General features: G+C 46.1%; 1 protein-coding gene across 3 annotated transcripts in view; it reads left to right on the top strand.

The window, feature by feature from the left end:
• The window catches only part of Ksr1 (kinase suppressor of ras 1), a 130763-nt gene that overhangs the window by 84319 nt on the left and 28151 nt on the right, over positions 1 to 18293 (top strand). For all 3 annotated transcript variants that reach the window (XM_090350634.1, XM_090350633.1, XM_090350635.1), the window contains exon 3: positions 14514 to 14661. In XM_090350634.1, coding sequence (XP_090206760.1) covers positions 14514 to 14661 — 148 coding nt within the window. The remainder of the gene's footprint in view (positions 1 to 14513; positions 14662 to 18293) is intronic.

Genomic DNA, 18293 nt, shown 5'->3' with positions numbered 1-18293 from the left:
TAAAATCTCCTACATATTCTGAAACATAGAAGATTAGTCCTTGCCACTATGTAAAAGGTAAGAGAAATCCAGGGTATATAAATAACACTTAAGAAAATAGAGAGGAAGAAAAAAAAATCATGTACCTGTTCCTCCACTCAGTGCAAATCTTTGATCATTGAGATCTTGATATTTCCTTCTTGTTCCTCCCCCAACACAGGAGCTATAGTGAGATCTCTAGTGAGTAAGGTCTGTGCCATCCATGAGGGTTCACTTGCCTCATGTACTACATGATGAGCATGTAGGACCTGGCTGGTCCAATGGAGCTATGTTGTAATTTCAGAGTACATTAGGAGATGAGCTATGCCCGGAAGACCTGACACAGAAGGAAATTATTCTCAGGACAACTTTTATCAGGTTTTTAGTATGTTAGGCCAAGTGTTATTAAAAATAATTTTCAGACTGTGATTATGACTTAAGTTGTAGAGTACTTACCTAGACAGTTCAAGGCCTTGAGTTCAAAGTCTACCATTGTATCTCTCCCCCCCATATATAATTTTTTCCTTCTTTTAAAAATATGGCTTTTCAGAGATTAAGTGTGTGGCTTGTGGTACAGTTCTTTTAGCAACACTGGTTGAAAACAATTTAAATAACCAGCATATTTTTCCTGTCTTTTCACAATTTCATGTTTACCATTTCACATTTACCATTTATTATGCCCAGGCAGGAGTTAGTTCCCACTGTTGGCTATTAGTTATAATTCTGGTCAATATTTTTCATGAAGCTATTTGTAGACATAAGTTTTTCCTGAATGGGAAGTGACAACAACTTCAAAGGTTCTCATCATGGAGGGAGGGGCAAATATGAGCCCATAGGAGTGTTCAGCAGTGAGAAGCCCTTGGAATTGCTCCAGGCGCCAGTGACCTTCTGCGGCACAGGATCACTGACTCTCTCAGACTGAAAGTGTGGGTTGAAGTAAAGGTTGGAGGAAACTTGTTTGTGAGACACTAATTCCTTGAGCTTACCAGTTGGACAGATACCCACATATAATGTGGATGATGAGTTACAATTCATCCATCTCCCCACCCACCTTCCTGCCTGACAGTTTTGTGTTATATAGGAAAGAGGACCGAATATGTGATGGTCACAGATGCAAAGTCAAGGACTTGTGCACTGAAGAATTGAATGGCTTCTCCAGTCCTCTAGTTGAGTCCCACCATGTCTTCTTTCTCCAAAGATTTCAGGGATAGGTGCAGCTGTCTCCACCCCCACATCTACTTTGGGGACACTGTGGCCTGACGGCAGCTCTTATGAAAGGGACAGATCTGTTGGACTCTAAACTTGTGTGCCTTCTTTCTTATCCTAAGACATCAGGTCTTTGGCAGATGGCCTTGCTCCCTGAGGGACTTCTCTCCAGACATCTGAAGGATATAGGAGACTCAGTGCATCCATGTCTATCTGTTCTGCCTGGTTTTCCCAGGGTAGAAGCCAGTACTTTGGAGTCCAGCTGCAGGAGTTGTTATGACCTCTGGTGAGTTTCGTAGTGGCAGCTAGGACAGAGGTCTCCCAGCCAGACTCAGCGATGTAACAGATAGGGAGTCAGGTGCTCTGTGTGGTTAAGCTACACTAGGTGGTTGGTCAGTGAGCAGCTAGCTTGGATCTAAGGATCAGGGAGGCAGAGATGGTACAACTCAAAAGCCAAGTGGTAGTTGGGAACTGGGATGTTTGTTGGGATGCAGAACTCTGTGGGAATGGAGTGTGTGAGATAGCAGCAGCTCTGGCTATCTGTGATCAACACACATGAATATTGTGAGGCAGCTCACAGGGCTTTTGTTCGTTTCCTTTTGTACACGAATGGCCATTCTGCCCTTCCCAGTTCGGAGTTGTATTTTCACCATCTGATTGCTCAAGGCCTGAAACAAGGGCTGGACCTGATTGCTCTCCTGATCCTCACCTAAGACAGATTGTAGACTTGCCCACTTCTCTCTACTCCCACTCCCAGGAGTAGAGCAGCAGCCCCTTGTCATTTACTCCTTTACCCCATTTCCCAGCTTGAATGACTCAGGAGATGCCTCATAAGCCTTAGCCTTTGGTCTCTTTCTCCTTGACCTCACCTGGCTGCCTTTCAAGCTCACATGTCCTCTGACCTTTGCATTCCCTGGAGTGCTCTGTGACTCATCTGCACACCTTCTACTGGAGGCTCCCTGGACTACTCTCCTGGATAGTCTTTGCAGCTGATGGGATCTAAAGATAACCCTCTAGTCTCTGGCAGTGCATTGTGGTATATTTTGTTATCAACACTAATAGAATTATCTAATATACTCCTATACTGCTTATGTACTTGTGTACTTTCTTTCCATCAGTTTCCCACTGTAAAATCAGCTCTCCTAGCAACTCTGACTTATTTGCCACAAATTCCTCATTGAATATTAGGCTTGATACGACACAGATGAGATAGGTATACAAATAAATAAATTAAAAAATCTAGTTGGAGCTGGGTGATTGTGACTTACTCTTGTAATCCCAACTACACAGGAGGCTGAGCTCTGAGGATCCCAATCGGAAGCCAGCTCAGGAGGAAAAGTCCGTAAGACTCTTACCTCCAATAAACTACTCAGAAAAGGCTGGAAATGGCACTGTGGCTCAAGGGATAGAGTGCTAGCCTTGAGCACAAAGAGTAGCTTAGTGACAGTGCCAGGCCCTGAGTTTAAACCCCAAGACTGGCGTCCCCACCAAAAAAAAAAGTCTACTTGGACATGACAACACACATCTGTAGTCTCAGCACTTGGGAGGCAGATGGCGTTGGATTGGAAGTGAGAAGCCAGTTTGGACGACATACTGAGAGACTGTCTAAAAAAACCAAGGGCTAGGGTGTAGTTTAGTGGTAGAACATGCCTCAAGGCATCCTCAAGGCCCTGTATTTAAATCCTCACAGTGTGAAATAAAGAATGAATGAATGAAGTAAAAAACACGGAAAGAGCATATTTCATCATAATAGGGCAAGTGTCCTTAGGATCAGGCATTTGGTCCTAAATGAGTGGCAACACAAGTTACTTTTAGATCTGGCTCTCAGTCTAAATTCTGCAAGAGAGACCAGTACAGAAATCATAGCCCCAGAGAGCCACATTTTTAGCCTTGTCTTTGTTCCCATGAGTCATGAGTCAGTTTTTCAGGGGAGATGGCTGCTCAAGGAAAGCTGAGTGGAAAAGTAGGAAGTCGTGGAAGAGCCACGGCTCAAAAGAGTTCTTCCAGCACCCCTCCTGACTAGCACCCCTCTCCGTTCAGGAGTCTTGTTTGGGAAGGTTGCTGCTGTTTGGTTGTTAGGCTGCTCCAATGGTCACCTTGGGGTCATAGGCCTCTGAGATCAATAGCTGGAAGCGGGCACATGGCCACATCTGGAATGTAGTAGTGCTCTAATGCACGGAGCAGCTGCCCATGCATAGAATAGGATTATGCAGTGGTGGAACTCCTCACTGCTCTTTTTTTAATGTGATAACACTTGAACTGACAAGGACTTGAAGTTTACATCATATTGTATTGTAATGAGTTGTAAATTATGAAGATGTTGTCACTGTACTGAGCAATACCATTGGGTGTCTTGTGCTAAGAGCTTAATCCCAGACATACATCTTGGCCTGGGAGTCCCAGGCTGAGGTGAGATGCAGATTGAAAAATGGTACTAGGTGCTATGACCGAAGCCAGCCTTCGGATCAGTGGGTCACCCTGAGAAAAGTAATGCCAGGGATGGCAGCCCTGAGGCTGAGTGGACAGGGAAGAACACTCAGACTAAGGAAATATCTGCTGAGACCTTAGAAAGTTGGCACTGCCCTCTCTGGAACACTGAAGGAGTCCGGGAGGAGGCTAGCTGTCAGATAGCTTGGTTCAGGGGAACTCCATGCATAGAGTGCAGGGATGGGTTTTTCTGGAGGATAGTTGAAATATGTGTAAGAGAGAAATATTGGAGTTTTTTTTTCCTGTTATTTGAGCTCTTTCCCTCAAGGCTGGCACTCTTTTATCACTTGAGCCACACCTCTACTACCTTTTTGCTGGTTAATTGGAGAGAAGAGTCTTAGCAGAGTTTTTTGCTTAGGCTGACTTTGATCCTTGATCCTCAGATCTTAGCCTCCTGTGTAGTTAGGATTACAGGTATGAGCTACCAGTGCCTGGCTGGGAGTTGTTTTAAGGGAATAAAATGCCTCTTGGTGAGAAGGCAGAGTTGGCCATGGAGTTGGGCAAGGCATGGGGATGGAGAGGGTCACTGTCATGGGAAGGCTGTGCTACTTCCTACCTCAGGCGTGAAGGTAGTTTCCAGCCTCATCGTGTTCAGTAGGTTGTCTACATCCCAGCTTCATCTTCTGCTTGGGAAGTGATTTCAAAGCCTGCTGGCCAGGAATCACCCCCCTCCCCCTATTCAGTCATTTCCCTGTTGGAAGTTGTTAAAGGAAATGGTGAGTGCTGGCTGGGATCATTTCTAGCAGGCTGAGCCAGCTGCTGCAAAACCTGGAGTACACACAGCTCCTTGGCCTCACTCTGGCTTGCTTTGTTTAGCTGCTGCACTGAAGATGCCTGTAGATCTGGTAAGGAGGCTTTGTGTTATGGGCCTGACAGCCAGGTTTCTGTCTTCTCTCTCTTTTCTTTTTTTTGCCAGTTGTGGGGCTTGAACTCAGGGCCTGAGCACTGTCATTGGACTTTTCTCAAGGCTAGAGCTCTACCACTTGAGCCACAGTACCACTTTTTTTTTTCTATGTATGTGGTACCAAGGAATTGAACCTGGGTCTTCATGCATGGTAGGCAAGCACTCTACAATTAGCCCAAACTCCCGGCCCCCTCTCTTCTGTTTTCTAAGTGACTGAGATGAGAAAAGCTACCACTTTCTAGGCTTCTGATTGTCAGGAAGTAGCCACCCCACTTTTGGCCTAGGGTTAGAAGAGCTATAAGATTCAAACCATGAGAAGGGGTATCAATGTGAGAGAAGTAATGCACCTACTATCTGGCCAATGTAACTATAGTCCCTCTTCATTACCCCGACAATAAAAAATAAAATATTTAAACCAGACACTGGTGGCTCATGCCTGTAATCCTTAGCTACACAGGCTGCTGAGCTCTGAGGATTGCAGTTTAAAACCAGCCTGGCAGAAAAGTCTGTGAGACTACTATCTCTAAGAAAAACTTGGAAGTGGCACTGTGACTCAAGTGGTTGAGTACTGGCCTTGAACCATAGAAGCTCAGGGATAACACCCAGGCCTTGAGTTCAAGTCTGGCAGAAAATAAAAGAAAGGGGTGGGGGAGGAAGGAAGGAGGAAGGGAAAGAAAAAATCTAACCCAGGTAAGAATGCTAGTATTTGGCTCTCAGGCATATGAATCTATACCTCCTTCTGAGCCTTTCCTTCCCAACACTTCCTGTTGCTCTCCCGGTATTCCTTCCTCTCAGAGCCAGAGGCCCTGGCCACTTATGGCCTTGCTCACTGGCTAGCATTTGCTAACTCACAACCTCATAATCTCCAGGAGGGATCTGGCAGCTCTATGAGCCCAGTACATGTCATCTGCAGCTGCCTGGACTGCCTGGGATCAGAGAAAGTATGACTGATTGACTGGGTGCTAGATTCAAGACCAGTTTAGTCTCTCCCTCCTCACTTAAGATGGGGAAACCAGAGCCTGGGAAATGAGCTGGCATATATATACCTTTTACCCAGCCTAGATCTGAAGCTGGAACATGGAACAAAGTGGGATATGACATGGCTAGCATTTTATATATGACATACTATTTAATCCTTATGTGGGTGTGGGGAGAGAAGAGTCTCATGGTCCCTGTTTTATACTCAACAGTGAAACTCAGAGAAGTTGAGTGAATTGTCAGCATTATAAGCACAGTCAAAATTCATACTTAGGTCATATAATGTGAAGCCAGGTGCCCCCAGCACCTACTACACACATAGTTTTATCATAGTATGCCTTATCTAAACAGCTCACTTGGGGGTCTAGTATATGAGTAATGTAACTGGATTAACTTTCTTTCCTTTTTGTTTGTTGTTAGTTGTAGGGCTTGAACTCAGGGCTTAGGTACTATCCCTGAACTCTTTCTCAAGGTTAGTACTCTACCACTTTAAGCCACAATGCCATTTCTAGTTTTCTGGTAGTTAATTGGAGATGAGAGTTTCACAGATTTTTCTTGCCTGGGTTGACTTTGAACTGTGATCCTCAGATCTCTGCTTCCCTAGTAACTAGTATTATAGGAATGAACCAACATTGCTTGGCTTGCCTTTTTCCATTTCTTCCTTCCTCCTTTTCATCCCTCTTCTCTTCTTCTTACCATTGACCACTGACCTTGTGCCAGGTACCCAGAGTAATTATTACGGGGGCTGATGAGCAAATTAATCTGCCTGAAGACTTAAAACTGGTGGGACGAGCTTGTCCTAGCAGTTGTCCCAGCTTGTGCTGCTGGTCTTTTGCAGGCCGAAAAGTCATGGGCACAAGTGTTTTGTGTAGCCCTGCACCACTGGCATTTTGGGACTCCTCTGTCTGGATTTCTGGAGTACATGGCAAGGTAATAGATTAGAAGCAGGGAACTGACTGCTTCATTCATCACTCTTCATTCATACCCAGTGCCTGACTATGCTAGGTCCACTTGCTAAATGCTTGAATGCAGATATCATCTTGTTAGTTCCTGGAACCTTGGTTCCAGGAACCATCATCTGGATCAATAGAGATGGCATGGCAAGGATCTTTGGGGGGACAGTAAAGACAAGGTATTGTTTTGTGGAGGTGTTTGATAGTCAGCTTCTTGTGGCTGAATGAGCAGCAGTGTGCACCCATAGCCCTACAGTGAGATAACTCGGGTATGGTGTGTTCTCTGGGGCTACTAGCTTCCCAACTGCCAACATTTATTTGCTTCCTTCTCCTGGGATCACCTCAAAGGGAAGGTTGCTCTAGAGCAGAGTTGACAAGCCAGGTTGCATTGGAAAATATTGGGGCAACATTGTAGTGTTTTAATTATTTAAAAAGAATATATTAGTGGGGCTGGGAGTTTGGCCTAGTGGTAGAGTGCTTGCCTAGCATACACAAAGACCCAGGTTCAATTCCTTGGTACCATATACATAGAAAAGCTGGAAGTGGTGTTTGTGGTTCAAGTGGTAGAACACTAACTTTGAGGAAAGCCCAAAGACAGTGCTCAGGTTCTGAGTTCATGCCACAGGACAGGCGCGCACACACACACACACACACACACACACACACACACACACACACACGCAGAATATATTAGTTATATTTCCATCTTAAAAATAGAAACAGTTAAATTTCAATAGTCCCTGCTCCCAGAAGTGTGCTTTTGGGTAGGGAGCAGGATGGGAAATCAAGATTGGCCAAGAGTGTGACCACAACCCAGCCAGCTGTGGTAGCACATTCCTATAATCTCTGCACTCAGGAGAATTGAAAGTTCAAGGCCAGCCTGGGCTATATAGGTAGACATTGTACACACACACACGCACGCACACACGGATTATGGCTGTACAGTTGTAGAACATTTGCCTAACATGCTCAAGCCATCTAGGTTCACTTCTTAACACTTTAAAAAATAAAAATAAAAAAAACAAAAGGAGTGTCATCTAGAGGTAGACCCAGGTAGACAGAATACTAACTTGCTATTTGCCAGCAGTATGACCTGGGACAAATCTTTGAACTTTTCTCTGCCTGTTTTCTCATCCATCTGCTGCTCTAGCTGGAAATTTAGGAGTCATTTCTGGTCCCTTCTGCTTCCTCAACCCCCACATTCAATTGACTTGCAAATCCTACTGGTTCTCTTTCCAAATGCATCTGTGTCTCCCTCATCACCACAGCCACCCCATGTCACTTTCTGAATCCCCTTTTGCCTTCCTCCTGTGTTTCCTTCTTCATGTGTAGAGAGTAACTTTGCTTAAACTCCCAAATTCAGAAATCTCTCTCTTCTAAGCTAAATCCTTCATGAGGCCCTCCACTTAATCCAGACCCCTCACCATTAGTATCAGAGCAATGAGAGTTCAGCTTCCAACTACTTCCACGTGGTTCCTGCTTCTCCTCAGTCTGCCATTGGCCTTAGAACAAGTTGGACTGCTTCCTGTCTTAGCTCAGGGCCTTTAGGTATTTCACTTCCTCTGCTAGAGATTTGTGTGCCCTCAGGCCTAAGGCCTGCTTGTAGGTGGGAGAGACTTCCATATTTTAATTTTTAAGTTTTGTTTTTTTTTTCCCCACTGTATCAACTGGAATTTGATTTGAACTCGGGGCCTTGCTTGCTAGGCAGGTGTTCTGCAACTTGATCCATACTTCCAGCTCTCTTTTTTTTTTTTTTTAAGCTATTTTTTCATTTAGGCTATCCATCTTTTTATGTAGGCCAGCTTGGACTGTGATCCTTCTATTTACTCTTTCCATTTATTCTTTCCAGGTATATACAACAGTCCCAGCTTTTAAGTGGATGAGATGGGATCTTGCTAACTTTTTTTTTTTTTTGCTTGAGCTGGCCTTGAATGGAGATCCTTTAAATTTCTACCTCTTAAGTAGCTAGGATTCTAGACATGAACTTGAACTTATTTTTCATTCTATGATTTTTACTTGAATGTAAGCTCCCTAAATAAAATGACTATATTCTGTTCATATCCTCAGTGCTGAGTAAAGTGCTTGGCCCATACTTGGTATTCAGTAGCTATCTGTTTATGGCATGGATGGATGATAGACAGATAGATTAAAATAAGAACTAAGTAAAATTAATGTAGCAAGTTCTAGTACCAATAGGTAGAGTCATTTATCAGTTTAGGTCACTTAAGTCTGGAGAAGCGTGTATACAGGGGCTCAAATGATGCTGTGCCTCTTAGAAAGGCTGTTCCATATGACATGCATGAAGGCACAGGCAGCTCATTCTTGCTTCCTCCCACTGTATTTGTGTCTCTCCATAAATAACTGCTCCCTAGAACTATAGCTGAAGAATCTCTGGGAAGGCTCTGATTGGCTTATCTTTGGTCAATGATTGGGCTATAACCAGTCACTAGACCAGGAGGTAGCCTCTGTCAAGGAGGATCCTGAAGGGCTAAGGATAGCTGCACATAGAATAGGTTTTGTTCCTACCCTTTCGTGTGGGAAAGGTCACTTGGAGGCCTCACGTAGCTGCCATGCCTTCATTTCCCATTAGTAAGTGGAACTTTGGTCTGGGGCAGGGCCATGGCCTGTGGCTCAAAGATGGTAGGTTGCAGAGATCATCTTTCTAGGAAACAATAGATGAGCTGAGTTGTGGGTTTTCTTTCTTACTTTTTTTTTTTTTTTTAATTTATTTTTCTGGCCCCAGGGCTTGAACTCTGGGCCTGGACCCCCAAGGCCCTTTGTGTTCAAGGCTAGCACACTACCACTTGATCATACTGCCTGCCATTTCAGGCTTTTTCTGAGTAGTTTATTGGAAATAAAGAGTCTCACAGACACTTCTGCCCAGGCTGTATTCGAACCCCATTCCTCAGATCTTTGCTTCCTGAGTAGCTAGGATTACAGGCATTAGCCACTGGCACCCAGCTGAGTTTTTGTTTTTAATAGTGTTTCTCATGAAAAAACAATAAATATGTATTTTACAAAATATAGAACAAAGAAAATAAAACTCAAGAGATTTGGTTGTTTTTTGTTTTTAGGATTTTTTTAATGTCTTCAAAATGTGAAAAATAAAGATATTTTTATATTTATTGATGTTTCATATCATAATTTTACTGTTCAGGGGAAAAAACACTTTAACATGCCATATTTTTTCCTTGGCAGCTTTTCTTCAGTACTGAGGTTTGAACTCAAGGCCTCCTACTTGCTAGTGGTACTGTGCTACTTGAGCCACACTCCCAGCTCTCTTTATGCTTGTTTTTTCCACCTAGTGCCATACTTTTTGCCTCGGCTGGCTTCAGACCATGATCAAAGGATACACCTCCTGTGTAGCTGTGTTTACTTGTATAGGCCACCATATCAGCCAGGCAGCCTTCTTTGTTATGCATTTCTTTTCTTTTTTCTTTTCCTTTATTTACTTCCCTTTTTTCCTTCCCTTTTTTACAGTCCTCCTGATTTTGCCTCTGAGTAGCGGGGATTGCAGATATATGGTTCTTGTGAATTTAGTACTTCCAGTGTTGTTAGGATGGATTTTTGAGCCATACCTGAATGTCTCAATCAGTTCTCCCAGTAACCTTATGAGCAGAAAATGCTGTTATCCCAGTATACCATAGAGACATAGACATTAAGTCTATATCACTTACCTGAGGTCATGAGTGGTGGAGCCAGAATTTGGATCCTGAAAGTCTACATAAAGCTAGGACACATTGTCCTTTTCTTCCCTGCCTACCTCCCTTTTCTCTCATACTGATTCTCTCTCACACTTCTTAGGGATAGGTCCACGTTAGACAATCTCTCTGTAATGCTTGAGATCTTTCCTTATTTTTATTTATTCTAAATGATGGTTGTTTTAAAGTAGCCTTTTCTAAATTGAGTTAAAATGTTCATTGTAGGAAAACTCAAAGCTATAGTAAAGCTTGGAAAGGAAAATGAAATAAATCCCTGTGCCAGGCACTGACAGCCAGCACCTAACTGCTGTCATTGGTCTCTCTCATAGATAAGGAAGGGTCACAGTTTTGGGGAGACCCTGGGAGCAGATTGACAGCTGTACATGCTCTTTTTTGCAGCTGACTGTCCTGTGCCATTCATGGCTTGCTACACTTCTCAGGGCTCTTCTGTGAATTTTCAAAGCACCAGACCCCAAATGTGTGACAGGCTTCAGGTAGAGTTTATGTGGAGGGGCGAGGTTTCCCCACATGACTCATTAGGAGCTGGGAGATGACAGTGTTGACACAGATCCTGGCTTTTGGAGTAAGGCAGTAAGCAAGGCAGACTTTTCATCTGAGGCCTGGCATCCTATATCCCCACCCCCTGCCGCAGGGCCTGGGCACTTCTCACCAGCACCTGCTCTGGGAGCTATGTGCTGACTCTCCAGCTTCCAGGCAGACTATTTTTGGCTGTAGTGACTGTTCACTACAACCATGAAAACAGAAACCCCTCTCCCTGCCTCACTCTTCCCTGGGAGTCTGCACTGGGGGCTGGGGCTGTCGGAACCTTGTGCTCGGGTGGCATCATGCATTGCCTGTGGAGCTGGGCGACAGCCAAGGCTTCGAGGGGCACAGGGTCCCCACCACCCATCTTGCCAAGAGAAACCCAAGGCCTGTGCCAACCCCTGCTGGAGGAGGTAGGCATCCTCAGGGGTCTGGGCTCAGAGGACTTGCTCAGTGTCCCCTGAATGAGCACACCCCAACCCTCCCACTTTGCTAACTGACTCTAAAGCATGAAGGAATCCGCATGTTAGAGTAGATGATTGATCCCTTATGACATAGTGGCTGGGGAGCAGCTCCCGTACCTCTGGTGGATGACTGGGGCTTTTTCTAGTTAAAAGAGGACATACACTTTAATCTTGGGCCTGCCACATTTACAGGAAGCCCCCAAGCTTGGAGGTCACAGCTGGGTGCACTGAGCTAGCCCTTCCTCCCAGTCTTCTGGTCAACCAGAGTCCACACCAAATAGACTTGAGTGCCAGCTTTGGAGCTCGCCGCAGGGTCCATCCAGGCCTGTAACTTAACTTGCCACATCTTAAGGTGAGCGCCTTAATCTCTCTGAACCTGAATTTCCATAGAGCTGAAGCTGGGTGCCCAGGTCACTCACTATATGGCAGTATTATTCACAGCTATGCGTGTGTGTGTGTGTGTGTGTGACGCGCGCGCGCACGTGCGTGCCTGCCCACCATCTTCAAAGCCACTGGCATGTTAGGGACTTGGCAGGCTCTGTCACAGGAGAGTTGATTGCTTTGGATTGCATAGGCCCTGAGCCCACAAAGCAAGAATGTGTCTTACCATCCATGCTCCTGGGCAGCTGCTTGTGTAGATGATTCCCAGGGCAGATGTCAAGGGAATTTCCCTTAGCTCCCTTCATGGCCTAACACAGAGCACCTTGAAGGAATGGCCCTTTAACTTTGGGTAGGCAAGCCTGGTGGGAAAGCTGTTGGTCGTCTTGGGGCATGCAGTATCTTGGCAAGGATGTAGAGAACATGGGCTCTCGCCCTGGTGCTATTTTGGGGGATTCAGTCTGGTCCTCTCCCTTCTCTGGGCATTATTTTTTTTTTACCTCTGTAAGATGAGCATTGGACTCAATTGTTTCAAAGGCCCCTTTGAAGTCTGTCTCAGACATTGGCAGGCAGAGGGTTTCTTCATGACCTCTTGGGTTTCCATCGGCTTCTTTGATGCCCTCAGAACCTGGTAGCTATGGCAATGGCCTCGGCTTGGGCCCTGGGCATCCAATCAGTTGGGCTCCCATATCTTTGGGGCCTTTTGCTACCATGGGCAGTTGTTTTCAGCGTTTCTGGAAAACTACAGGAGCTATCTATCTCCAGGATCTCCTGGGAGGTCTCACTTGGTCTCCAGTTGTGCTCATGTGGACTCCGAAACAATGCACCCTTGTTCATAGGCAGAGAGCCTGGTTCTCAGGTCTCTAGCTCTGAGCTCACTTTCTGGGGCTTAATTCATGGCCCGCCTGGACTGACAGGCTAATGTCTGCTGATGACAGACATCACTCTTGCAAGAGGGAAAGACATGGCTCTTTGGTGGAGGGCCTGGGCCAGTCATGACTGGCCTGTCTTCCATGCTGTGCTGGCTAGACTCAGAATTTTCACCCTGTAAGTGTGGAGGAGTCAAAAGTAGGTAAGACAAAGGGAGATTTGGAAGGGGAGGAGGATACTGGGGACTAGCAAGCAATAAAGGTGACTGAGGGACAGATGCTGATGGTTCATACCTGTAATCCTAGCCCTGGAACTGGGATCCGAGGATTGTGGTTTGAAGCCAGCCTGGGCAAGAAAGTCTTATTTCTGTCAGGGCTTTAATTATCTTCAGGAGAGTTGATATTTTAAACTAGACCTTGCTCTGTGCCATCTGTATCTAGTATTATGAGCACCTAGTTTGCTGGAATAATCCCAGTTTAGTCCTGCTGTCATGGTTCCCCTGTCCTTCATGAAGAAGGGTGCCAGGCTGTGGCATAGACTATATTTATTATCTTTTACTCACTGTCATCTTCTTAATATTCCTTTTTGGGGGGAGAGGGGTGGTCCTGGGGTTTGAACTTGGCCTGGGCACCTGAGCTCTTCAGCTCAAGGCTACTGCCCTACCCTTGAGCCAAGCCCCACTTCCCATTTTCTAGAGGTTAAATGGAGATAAAAGACTCAGGTTCTCTGATATATCGGATATATTTGTATTTGGTTATTTGAAATTGGATAGGGAACGAGGGAAAACAAGATGAGGGGTGGGTGGGGGGAAATGGGGACCAAGACATGTGAAAGGGCCATGTCAGCAGCAAGCAGTTCTTCATGCGGCTAAACATTACAGAGCCAGTCTCTCCCTGCTGTCGAGTAGAAGCCAGACCAGGTGTGGGGGACTTGGATTCTGAACTTGTGTTGAAGCCTCTTCATATCCTTTAGGTCAAATTGCCAAGCTTGCCAAAGCATACCCTATTTCAGGGGAGGAAAAGTGTCATTCTTTAAGCTTTAACATGACTCTATGTCTGAGGTCTTATTTTCTTGCAGGTATGTTTAGAATCCCTGATTTCCCACTACCAATCAGAGGAAACTCTTGGATTTGGAAGGCTTCTGATGAATACTTTTCGCCATGTGGCCTATTTCCCTTTTGTCATATAATGTAATCAGGAAAGACACCAGGGACAACAATTACAGGGTCACCTTAAGATTCTGCTAGCTCCTCTATCCTTTCTATCTGAATGATCTCTTCTGGGAAAGAACCTCTCTGAGCCTCTCTTTAGGTGTCATATGGGCCCAATGATGTGTCCTGACAACATTTAAACAGGAGTCAGAGAGTATCTCTTGGGCTTGGTCAGGAATCTCTCTCTCTCTCTCTCTCTCTCTCTCTCTCTCTCTCTCTCTCTCTCTCTCTCTCTCTCTCTCTCTCTGTGTCTCTGTCTCTCTCTGTGTCTCTGTCTCTCTCTCTCTGTCTCTCTCTCTGTCTCTCTCTCTCTGTGTCTCTCTCATATATATATATGTGTGTGTGTGTGTGTGTGTGTGTGTGTGTGTGTGTGTGTGTGTGTATATATATATCTTTGTTAAGCCAATTTTATTTGAAATCTACGAAGTTATAAGAACCTAGCTTTGAAGTACTTGGCATTCCAAAAAGCTTCCATGACTCCTAACTTTTTCTACCAAGAAATAAAAAGAAACTAGAGAGGCCATATGTCCCGTTCATACCTCTCTGGTGTTTTCTTCCACCTCCCATCCTGAATGAAGATGGTCTCTCTACTTCAGCTGCTTTCTCCGGGAGCACTGGGGGTTGGGATGTGAATGTCCTGTGTCCTCAGACAAGTGGTGGCTTCTGGTCGGAGGCCAGCCCAGCCTGCAGCTGACCCTGCCACTCAGCACGGAGAGGCTGGTCAGCCAGGCCGAGGCCGAGTGGGTGCCGGGACCTGCTGGCAGCTCACCCTGCTTCTTGTCTTCTCTCTGTTCCCCTCAGGAGATCCCCCGAAATTTCACATTGGACGTTCTGCTGGAGATGGATGAAGCTAAGGCGAAGGAGACACTGCGGCGCTGGGGAGCCAGTGCAGAGGAATGCAGCCGCCTGCAGCAAGCCCTCACTTGCCTACGGAAGGTGACAGGCCTGGGTATGTAGGACCTTTCCCTGAGCCAGACCTCAACCTCACCTGTCTTCCCAGGCCTGACCAATGTCCTGGGGGATGGGCAGGGGGACAAATCTGGTTCTTGGTATCTGGGGGCAGCTGGTAAAGGTTAATGTGGCTCAGAAAGTGTGTTTTGGCCCTGGCCAAGAAAGATCTCCCAGAATCCTCATGGCTCTGATGTGCATTGGCCTGGTTAGTCTGATGGGAAGCTGTAGCCATTGTGAAGAATCCCCAGCAGGCCCTTTCTGATTTTCCTGCAACAGGAAGGCATGTGTGGTGGCTCTGGGCCCTCCACCAGCTTCCTGCATTCCAGTCCCCCCACCCATTCCAGCCCAATCACCTCCTGCACTGGCCCCCATCCCACTAGCAGGCTGGGTTCTGTGCTCACAAGGCACATGCTGGTGTGGGCTTAGCTTGAGCCAAGTGTGATTAGGAAAATTATGCAGCTTTTCAGCTGAGTGAGCATGCTTCCATCCCAGGCAGACTGTACTTCTGGCATCATGATGGCTCCTTGGGAATTATTCACAGGCTCTGGAAATCTTTCCATGGAAATAGCTCCAAATGCTGGGCTTACCACTCCTTCTACCACTCAAGATATAACATTAAAATGAGCCTAATGAATGGAATTAGGCCCCTTTTAAATTATCTGAGTTCCCTGTGTTTTCTCTGGCTGCCTGAGGCTTAAAGAAGGCAACAAGGCTTACATTCTGCTCAATTTCTTCCCCCACAGGGAGGATTAGATTTTAATTTTTCATCATACAAAGCCATCTGCACATGAAGCTCAGTGTAGAAAATTCTACTCTGTTTCACTCCAGACCTCTTGGCAAGAGCTGGAGATAAATATGGTAGAGATGTGATTGGCGGTCTTGATCTCACATCTTACAGGGGAGATGTGAGCACAGAGAGCGCAATGGGGTGTGGTCAGGGACACAGCAGTTGGTTGTAGAGCCAGGATCACCATCAGACTCATATTCTGATATTGGTTGAGTCGTTTCCATATGGAGAAAAGTTGAAGGACTTATCTTCCAAGCTGACATCTACAACCCCCAACCTCTTATAACTAAGTGTTAAAGAATTGTAGAGGAGCCAGCTGACCAAGTAGTGGTAATCTACCGAAGTCACAAAGGCTACTGTCTTTTCATCCCAGGTGCCAAGACAGGGAAATCACTAACTCATTAAGCATGGCTGTGTGCCACACATTTGGCACACCTTGTGGCTAAAGCCTTGGAAGAAATGACGTGTAGCTCAAAGTGCCTGAGCAATAGCAGTGTTGAGTGAGGTGTCTGAAGTCCCACACCTAGCATAGGGCACAGCCAGTTTCTTCTCGTTTCAAAGAAACCAGACGTTTATACTGTGCCCAGGTGTCCTGGGAAAGGGACCTTTTCCAGCTCCTTCTATTTCATTTAGTCTCAGCCTGAGTGTAGCCTAAGGGGAACCTGAAGAGACCTGGCCCCATCCCAGTGCACAGTGAAGGCCTTGGTTCTGCTTAATTGTGGCTGGATTTCAGTAGTACCTGCTAGGGACTGGAATACCATTGTTCCCTCTATAGGGTCATGCCATCAGATCATCTTTTTTGCCTCCCAACAGATCATGGTAAGAGCAACCTTGTGGCAGATGGGCTGTGGATCTAACCTCTGTATGACTGACCAGTTAGGACGCAGGGCCTCAGGTTTTTCATCTGTACAGTGGGACCAATAGCAGCCACTCTGTCATGTAGTTGTTATGGCAGTGCAGTGAGTTAAGGTGACATGCTCACTTGTTCTAAAAAAGAACAAGTATCAGGCCTGAGGAGAGATGGAAAATATTGAATTTATTTTCCTTATGGCCTCTGGTGGTAAGAAAGATAGCTATCTGTGCAGGTGCATAAAGAATGATTCCTATGAATACTCTTAGTCCTGCATTGGAAGCAGATATCACTAATCAGTTCATGAACTCTTCTACTGGTCAGTCTGTGCAAGCAGCCCCTGATACTGCCTGTAACTTAAGTCCCATTTACCATCACTCAGCTGACCCTAAGCAAAGATACATGTACTTTGGGAAGTTCAGGACTCATTTCTTTTTGGAGGCAGACTTGCCCCCAGGTACATAGAACTTGTTCCTCTCCCTAAAGAACAATTGTGCATCCAGTGTCTCCCATAGGCTAGCATATAAGCTGAAGGTCAGTTGTGGCAGCTTGGGGATACAAGGACAGTCTCAGCTATCCAGCTGACTTGAGAACATGGCTGGAATGCAAAAAGAAACATTGATGGATTGTGAAGGCTGACTACCCCTGTGCATAGCCTTGTCAGCTAGGCTTGGCCACCTCTGATGGCATGGAGCTCATTACCTCCCAAACTGTTCTACTATATTAACATCAGTGGAAGAGAAGCACAGTAAGGTCGAGGAGTTCATTGCCCCTTCTGGGGCAGGGTTTGTGGCATCTCCAAATCCCAGGGGCCTCACTTGGACAATGGAGAGATAAGGAGCATGTGGGTGAGACAGGGCAACTAGCATAAGTGCTCACGTGTGGAGACTATCTTGTCTTGAGTCAGTCTCCCTTCCTGTCCCTGCTACCCACCAATGAGGGAGGGTGAGAGGAGAGAGGTGGTTCCTCCTTCTCACAGCCCCTGAAGTCTTCTGCCCATCCTCTACCCTCCAGCATCTCCCATCTTTCCAACTGCCAGCTAGCAAGATACCTGAGGCCCTTTCTGGGCTGACCCAGCTGGCCTGACCCACCTCTTCATTTGCTTCTCCCCCATTGGTCCTGACCTTTCCAGGAATGCTGGACTCTATTGTCCTTGGAAGGTGCCAGCACTCTTTTGCTGGTAGTGGTTCCACCTCCCCTGCAGAGTCTCCTTTCTGTCCAAGCTCACAGCAGGCCATGTTATGTGTCCATCACTGGACTCTGAAGCATGGGGCCTGTGTCTCCTACCTTTATAACCTGCAGAAGCCTTAATAAATGGACCAGCGAGGCCATGGATTCAAACCCCTCAAAGCCTCCATCTCTCAACAGTCTGCGACAAAGAGTTATGCTGAAGTCAGATGCATGTCACTCCTTCAGAAAGGAGTAGCTGTGGATTTCATTTTGTTGTTGTTGTTGTTGCTGTTTGTACTTATCTAGTTATTGTGCCAGTACTGGGACTTGAACCCAGAGCCTAGGTGCTACCCCTCTGCTTTTTCACCCAAGTCTGGACCAGACTTAAGCCATACCCCACTCCATTCATCTTTGTTTCTTTGAGACAGGGTCTCACTGTATAGTCCAGTCAGGCTGTCCTTGAGCTGTCAGTCCTCCTTCCTTACCTTCCTACCAATCCCCTCCCTTACTGTTCTGATTATAGACAAGAATCACCAGGCCTGGGTATTTGAATTTTCAAGAAAGTAGTCTTTCCTTCCTTGTCTTACTCTAGTTTCTCTTTCTTAACCTAAGGATCTGTTACCACACCTCTTCCCTTTTTGAGGTAGTCCACCTTGGGGCCTTCTTTGGGGCTTCTCTAGGCCCCGTTTTGCCCTCCACAGTGGAGGTGCTCACTGTCCTGATGGCCTCATGTCACCTGGGTACCATGGACAATGTAGGGGGGCTGTGCAAGTCCTGGACAGGCCAGGTGAAATCAGGAGGCAGAGCCATACGCTGAGAAATG

The sequence above is a fragment of the Megascapheus bottae genome, chromosome 17 (genome assembly GCF_031878675.1).
Source record: "Megascapheus bottae isolate mThoBot1 chromosome 17, mThoBot2.hap1, whole genome shotgun sequence".
NCBI lineage: Eukaryota > Metazoa > Chordata > Mammalia > Rodentia > Geomyidae > Megascapheus > Megascapheus bottae.
The sequence above is the reverse complement of the archived record's forward strand: the minus strand, read 5'-3'. Positions and strand labels throughout refer to the sequence as shown.